Source organism: Bison bison, unplaced genomic scaffold (genome assembly GCF_000754665.1).
Source record: "Bison bison bison isolate TAMUID 2011002044 unplaced genomic scaffold, Bison_UMD1.0 scf7180017864303, whole genome shotgun sequence".
In the NCBI taxonomy this organism is placed as follows: domain Eukaryota; kingdom Metazoa; phylum Chordata; class Mammalia; order Artiodactyla; family Bovidae; genus Bison; species Bison bison.
In genome coordinates this window covers 3055541-3063747 of record NW_011494875.1, presented here as the reverse complement: position 1 = coordinate 3063747, position 8207 = coordinate 3055541, and the positions used below count along the sequence as shown (strand labels likewise).

General features: G+C 38.4%; 1 protein-coding gene across 5 annotated transcripts in view; it reads right to left on the bottom strand.

Moving 5' to 3' along the window:
- Window positions 1–8207, bottom strand: part of UTRN (utrophin) — a 558671-nt gene that overhangs the window by 113491 nt on the left and 436973 nt on the right. For all 5 annotated transcript variants that reach the window (XM_010851494.1, XM_010851490.1, XM_010851491.1 and 2 more), the window contains one exon: window positions 3370–3638. In XM_010851494.1, the coding sequence (XP_010849796.1) occupies window positions 3370–3638 (269 nt within the window). The remainder of the gene's footprint in view (window positions 1–3369; window positions 3639–8207) is intronic.

Sequence of the window (8207 nt, the reverse complement as noted above, 5' to 3'; positions counted from 1 at the left end):
GACCAGCAGCCTGTTGGCAGATGGGAATCTCAGCTCTTCTCCTGTCAGAGGTGTGTACTCCACAGATAAGAGCGATTAAGTATAATTCAGGAACTTGAAATTATTCAATCACCCTAAAATATTTTGTTTTCCAGTTGCTTTGGTATATTTAATAATATTTAACAATAATCAGAACTTATTTTCACCTGCCTATAACTTCAGGAGTATTCTTTAAGCACATATGAAACCTGCCGAAGTTTGAATATATTTATTTGGCTTAAAGAGACCTAGGTTTTATTTTCTTTTTTTCCTAATAAGATGTTAAAATATTTTAATCCTTGGTCTTAAATATTAACTGTATTTTTCCTAACTTTCCCACATAAGCAGAAATGTAAACAGAAGGATTTGGATGCAGAGGTGGGTAATTTCTTCAGTCAAATGGCATTAACAAGTCCCAAAATTTTAGGCCAGATATAACTTCATTTTTCCCTCAACACTAATCATCCCATATTAAAAATTGATGCTTTCAAATTCAAAAAGGCAAATTCTTACTCAAGAGTCAGTTTTGCAAACCAACAGAACATAGTTTCTGTAATCTGTTGGCTTAACGATTTTTCAGTGTTTGAAAATCATCTTTTAAAACACAAGAAGTGTGCAACTTCCAAAGAACTTATCCTATCTTAAAAAGTTGTATTTTCAGTTTGCTATCTTAACTCAGAATTGTGGATACTACGGCTGACTTTATTTTTCTGAGCTCCAAAATCACTGCAGATGGTGACTGCAGCCATGAAATTAAAAGACGCTTACTCCTTGGGAGGAAAGTTATGACCGACCTAGATAGCATATTCAAAAGCAGAGACATTACTTTGCCAACAAAGGTCCATCTAGTCAAGGCTATGGTTTTTCCATTGGTCATGTATGGATGTGAGAGTTGGACTGTGAAGAAAGCTGAGTACCGAAGAATTGATGCTTTTGAACTGTGGTGTTGGAGAAGACTCTTGAGAGTCCCTTGGACTGCAAGGAGATCCAACCAGTCCATCCTAAAGGAGATCAGTCCTGGGTGTTCATTGGAGGGGCTAATGTTGAAGCTGAAACTCCAATACTTTGGCCACCTGATGTGAAGAGTTGACTCATTGGAAAAGACCCTGATGCTGGGAAAGATTGAGGGCAGGTGGAGAGGATGAGATGGTTGGATGGTATCACCGACACAATGGACATGGGTTTGGGTGGACTCCGGGAGTTGGTGATGGACAGGGAGGCCTGGCGTGTTGCGGTTCATGGGGTCACAAAGAGTCGGCCACGACTGAGCGACTGAACAGTTACATGAAGAAGCCTACTTAATTCATGGTCCCTGGAAACATGTATATTTACCATGAAAGATGGCAAGATGGCAGACCCCAATACTTTTTAATAATAAATATTTTGTTTAAAATATAATATGTAACCTTTAAAGATTCAAATTCAAATAGTCGATCAAAATTGAGCTTAAAGACAATATTATCAATGAGGTCTCTACAATGAAAGAGAAGAGCAAGAAAGTAATCCTGAAACCCCACCATTTTCTAGCTGTGTGGGCATGAAGCAATATCTATAGTTTTATCATTTGTAAAATAATAATACTTAGCTTGCTGGGTTGGTGTGGGAGTTAAAAAGGATACCAACGCAAACTGGCTAAAGAACAGTTCTTGGCATGTACTAAGCATCAATAAATGCTATTATTATTCCTATGTCTATACACAAATATATATCTACTTATGCAATTTGCCTGAGTAGGATTCAGTTAATTTCCTAGACCTTTCTTCTATTTCCTATTCAGCCATATGCAAAACAAAAAGGAAACTATTATCCAATGTCTGTGCACAAAAGATGCATATCTTTTGCAATAAAAATCCCATTCACAATATTGATATTTTCAGTCTGATTTGTCATTCATTTATTCTTTGTTTCATGACTACCTACTATATAGTTCACTGCATGCTAAGCTGCTTTTGTCATGCCTGACTCTTTGGGACCCTATGGACTGTAGCCCTTCAGGCTCCTCTGTCCATTGGATTTTCCAGGCAATAATACTGGAGTGGGTTGCCATTTCCTCCTCCAGGAGATCTTCCTGACCCAGGGATCGAACCCCTGAGCCTCCTACATTGACAGGCAGATTCTTTACCACTAGCTTCACCTGGGAAACCCATATAGTTTACTGTGCTAGTATGAACCTCAATGGCTTCCCTGGTGGCTCAGATGTTAAAGAACCTACCTGCCATGCAGGTAGACCTGGGTTCAATCCCTGGGTTGGGAAGATCCCCTGAAGAAGAGAATGGCAACTCACTCCAGCATTCTTTCCTGGAGAATTTCATGGACAGAAGAGCCTGGTAGGCTACAGTCCATGCGATCACAAAGAGTCAGACACGACTGAGAGATGAAGACTTTTACTTTTTCACAAATCCCAATACATTCTAAATCTGTTTATTTGTGTCTTTTACTGCCTAAATTCCACTAATCTCTTTTCTGGATATGTCCTAGAATACAAGAGCCAAAGAGAATCTAGACCAGAAGTCTAACATCCTTAACTCTGGGCAATATTACAAACAGAATTTATAGCTAAAATAATTCTTCATTATATACTGAGACAATAAGATAATTAGTAAAGAATGCCCAGTAGAACAGTACACTTTTGATTAAAGCTCTAAATCCAACCACCCATTTAAAAAGCAACCTGCCAGACTACCTCATGTGGATGCCATTCTGTAAGAGCCACATTGTGAAAAACACTATAAAGGAAACAATTCAGTTTCTTCAACAAATACCTTGCAGAGAAAATAAAAGATAGAGGGGAAATCTGGAGATTAAAAGGGACTTTAAAGTATTCTTACAAAAACAGATAAAACTAAATCTATACTGATTAGGAATTCACAGCTGGGTGAAAATGTATATCACGAAATGAAAGTAAAGTATTGTAAAAGTCACCTTTGTTGCTGTTTTGGTGGGGAGGGGAGTTCTGATGGTGAGGGGCATATGGAAAACATCTGTTGTGTCTAGAAAAGTTCTATATCCTGATTTTGGTGGATGTTGTCACAGTGTCGGCCTTATAACAATCCTTTGTAACAATTCATATAATGTATGTGGCTCTCCTTATTTGTGTTATATTTAACAACAAAGTGAAGTCGCTCAGTCCTGTCTGACTCTTCCTGACCTCATGGACTGTAGCCTGCCAGGCTCCTCTGTCCACAGGGATTCTCCAAGCAAGAATACTGGAGTGGGTTGCCATTTCCTTCTCCAGGGGATCTTCCTGACCCAGAGATCAAACCTGAGTCTCCTGTATTGCAGACTCTTTACCCTCTGAGCCACCGGGGAAAGGATTTCTTAAAACCCTTTATCTGAGGCAGGGATGCTGACCATGGTTTTCTCAATGTGGTCCTGAAGTGAGTCAATGAGCAAGTCTCCCACGGGCTTCCAGCCATTCCGCACAGCCTCTGCCTCCTTCAGGTCAGCATCCAAGTCATCCATCGCTCCCTGCAGGTCTCTGAGCTTTTCCAACGCCTTGTCCACTTGCTTTTGCCAACTGCTAGTAACAGCATTTAGAGTTTCCCACTTCTCTTTGACTTCAGAAGACTGCTTGCGCATGGCTTTGGCAATCTTTTGGGCTTTCTCCTCAGGAGTCAATTCTGTAATTTAGAAAAAATAAAAAAAAAGAATATTTGGATGACTGGTCAACTCTACTTTCTTATAGTCAAGTGTAAATACCACCTTTCAAAGGATAGCACCTAAGCTACATTAGCCAGAGTAAGAAAAACTGTCTCCATACTGCTTCTACTTATCCCTGCTCTTCTTCAAAATAGACAAGAGCCACTCAGGGTAATAAGCAGCCCTGTGGTTTTGGTGACTTTTGAATTTTAATATATTTGCAAACCTTGAAATGTAGCAACTCAAGAAATAAAGCAATTTTTCTTTAACACAAATTTGGTGAAGTAAAATCCAAAGACAGCTTTTTGTTAGTTTTTTATTGTTCTCTAGAGAAATGGGAAAGATAATTGGGAGAGAAACAGCTTTAAGTCATGTGGGAAACTTTGAGAAAATAAGATTAATTTATCATGTTACAAAAAAAAAATACTACTGACATACCAAATAACATAACAAATATAAATAACATATCATAGATTCTTCATCATGGCTGAATCTGGCAGTTAGTTCATCTTTAATACAAGTCATTCTCTGTAGCCTAGAAGTATAACACAACCACACATACTTCAACAAAAAGACAGCAAGACTTCAAGGACCACCCTAAATATTTAATAGACCAACAGAACTTGGGCTTCCTCAAGTGGTAAAGAACCCGCCTGCCAATGCAGAGAAGCAGATTCAACCCCTGGGTTGGGATGATCCCCTAGAGGTGGACACATCAACCCACTCCAGTATTCTTGCCTGGACAATCCCTCGGACAGAGGAGCCTGGTGGGCTACAGTCCCTGGAGTTGCAAAGAGTCAGACTAAAGTGATTTAGCATTATCATCAATGGGAGTTGAAGAATTTCTGAAATAAAGTAGACTTTTCAGACAGGAAAGGGCAAGCATAATGCAAGATGCTGCCACAGGACAGGGGCGGTAAGAGAGGGTAAGAATCCAGAAGACAAGCAAATAGAAATCAAAGTCAGGTTGAAAGCCAAGAGTTAGAAACAGCGATGAGAAGCTGGCAAGACAAGGACAGGGGAACTGGATGGTCGTAGAAGAGACACTCCTGAAGCAGGTAGAGATCTCCATCTAAACACTCCTGAGCCTCACTACCCTTAACACCCTAGGATGCCTCCTTTCCTTTCTAGCAGCTGGTTTGATGGTTCTCATGCTTGTCCCGTGGAAACAGAGAGGCAAGTCAGAACAAGATAAACAAACTGTATATTACTTTAGGATAGAAGTGCATATTCTTCTCTGTAATAACATCCCATCTTTTAGTATCAATCACATTAGCGACATCCACTTCACCTCAAAACACTCACACCACTCATAAAATGCACTGAAGTTCATCAAAACTTCTGATAAGATGCACGGAAGCAAGCCCTTCTAAACTGTAACTTTTCTATGCAACACACATCTGTCTGCCTGTCTTTATTTAAATATTATTTAAAAGTCGAGACAAAATGGACAGAACATTTAATTTTATCTAAGTTTCCAGAAGAGCCAGTTCACTGGGAAAGACCCTGATGCTGGGAAAGACTGAGGGCAAGAGGAGAAGGCAGTGACAGAGGATAAGATGGTTGGATGGCATCACTGACTCAATGGACATGAGTTTGAGCAAACTCAAGGAGATCGTGAAAGAGAGGGAAGCCTGGTGTGCTGCAGATCATGGGGTCGCAGAGAGTCAGATACAACTTGTGTAGTGAACAACCACCACAACCAGCTTCCAGAAATTTCTAGACCTCAGTGTTTAAATGTAAACAGCTATAATAAATCTCCAGGAATGACATGGATGATGAAGAGCTTAGAAACCCAAGAACTTCAAGTGTGCTGCTGAAGGATATGAGGCTACACAGAAACATGACCAATCCCTTAGCAGATGAATTGATTATAAGAAGAGACAATGTTATGATAGACAGATTGAGTATACTAGTAAAAGATAAATAAGGAAAATAAGTGAATTCGAGCCCAGCTTTCAGGACTGCTTAGAATTAGATACACAATCCAGTACAATGGTGAGGGAAGCGAGTTAAGAATCCTGGAGAAAAAATTTTTCAAACTTGTTACAGGTCAGGGTTTCAAGGTTCTTGATTAAAAAAAAAGACTTTGTGAGGATGGGTACATCATTAAAAAGGCAACTTTATTTAAATCCTTAATGCTTCAAGATTTTTTATAAATCAAAAAATGTTATAGTAATAAATACTATTCATATTTTATATAAATATAACATGCTATGTGTAAGAGAAAAAATCATTCTTAGCCTGATAAGAAAGGGAGTCAATAATTTTTATGATGGCAACAGCTGTACTTGTTAATAAATCACTTGAATTTTTTGAAAGATATATTTTAAACACTCTTGCTTTATTGACTTTTGTAAAAAACATAATACAGTGCCAATTTCAGAAGAGACAACTTAATTATGATTATTTTCTCTAGATAAAGTAAAAACTGTTTCTAAGTCAGTCACTGAATAACCTGGTAGGGAGGCACACAGCTTCTTCGTCCTGTGACAAAATAGCCAACTCTGGCTGTGACTTTTTGTCTTCATTTAACGTAAAGTCTTTCTATTGAGCAGTCCTTCTGTGGTATTTATAATAAAATCCCCACTCAAGCAGCTACTCAAAGGAAAAGTTCTACATTCAATTCACCATCTGTTTGCCAGAAAGAAAGCATATTAACTAATCACAGAATCAGAATAAAAGTGCCTCCTGTTGCAGCAACAATCTCAGTTTAATATATACTTTAAACCAAGAACAGAGCAAAGTACAAAGCCAAACAAAAACCTTCCAGAACTTTTATAAAATAGGTAATAAGAAGCAACATGTGATATCCCAATTTATGACAATTTGGGCTAAGAAAATAGAATAAATCAAATCAAAACAGAAAGAAAGCATAAAAGATGAAAATAATAAAGGAATATCCAGACTTAAAAAAAAAAACAAACAAACACCTCCTGTTACTTGAAAATCAAAGGACGAAGTTCATTTCAAATTTTCCAACCAGATATTTTGCAGTAAATTTCAAGACCCTCATGCAAGAGTGGAGAATCTCTTCGACCAGTGGTGTGGAATTCTGGTAACATATTAGAAGCGTCCAGGACAGAGTCTTGTTTGTTTACTTGTTTGTTTTTAAATGCTGATCCCCAAGGACCAAGTATTAAAAGATTCTGGCTTAGTTGGTCAAGGGTGAAGGGACGCATGGATATATTTTAAAAAGCTCCCCCAGTAACAGTAATTGTTGCTAGGATGGAGCAGCGTCAGTGCATTGGATTATAAATTGATTTCTCTGGTCACTGCTGCTGGACAGAGTGTTTCCACCCCATTGAGCTGTTGTGTCATTCCCATGCAGAGCAGGGCGCTAACCATTGAAGGCAGGAAAGCAAATGAAGGTTGGTGATAAGAGGGGAATCTAATTTGCATTTGAAAAGGCAGTAATAGAGGCTAATAGACAGAGGAAACAGTAGGATAAAACCAAGTAGATTTAGTGACAATTCACAGACCAGAAGCACTTTTCCTAGGTCACTTTCCTACTCCCTGGTGTATGTGTGTGTGTATGTTTTTGAGAGGGAATACTTTGCTTCACTCTCCATTCTCCCATTCTTCTCCCTTTAAGCCATCCTATTTATCTCTGAGGATGGGACTGTATTTAATTTTATATTTATAATTGTATTATAGGCTCAAAAGGAAAGAAACTGCCTACAATGCAGGAGACCCGCGTTTCATCCCTGGGTTGGGAAGATTCCCTGAAGAAGGGAATGGCAACCCACTCCAGCGTTCTTGCCTGGAGAATTCCATGGACAGGGGAGCCTGGCGGGCTACAGTCCAAAGAGTCAGACTCAATTGAGCAACTAACACTTTTACTTTATCATTATATATAGTATAATGTGTTATAAAGTATTATAAATATTAACATATTTACTTTATATTTATATAATTAAAATAGAAATTAATTTATTGTGTTACAAAACAGTTAATAAAGAGTAGATAACTATCTTTTAGGAAGGAGACACAAGAGAAAGAGCAGAGAAAGGAATGACCAACCCTGAAGCTTTCTGTCAGGTCCAGTGACCTTTATTCTTCAAATATGCAAATTAATTGGATGGCACTTACACCGCGCTCTTTCTACCCTGTATTCTACGCTTCACTGGAATACAGATGGGAAACAAACCTGGACCGGAAGCAGGGACTACGACCTGCAATCAGCACTGCTCCCACCCTGCCCTTGGCTCCCAGGTGAGCTAGATGACCTGCTTTATCAGTGGGAACTCTATGCTCTCATGCTGGGAAAAGATTTTACACAGGGCCCCTTTTACCTCTAAAATTCAATTATAGAAGAAAAACAAAGCCACTGTGTGTCTCAAAGAAGTCTCACATTAGAGGGAAAAATATTTTTTTTCCCTCTTTTGTGTACTTACAAATTTTTTTTACATTTAAAAACATTGAAATATATGTTGCCCCTATGAGATACCATAGAAACCTGTAGAAATTAGAATCAGTTCAGTTATTTTAAATAAAGATTTCCCACATTTGTCATATTTTCTTTCTCAATTTTGGAATTAACACATAAT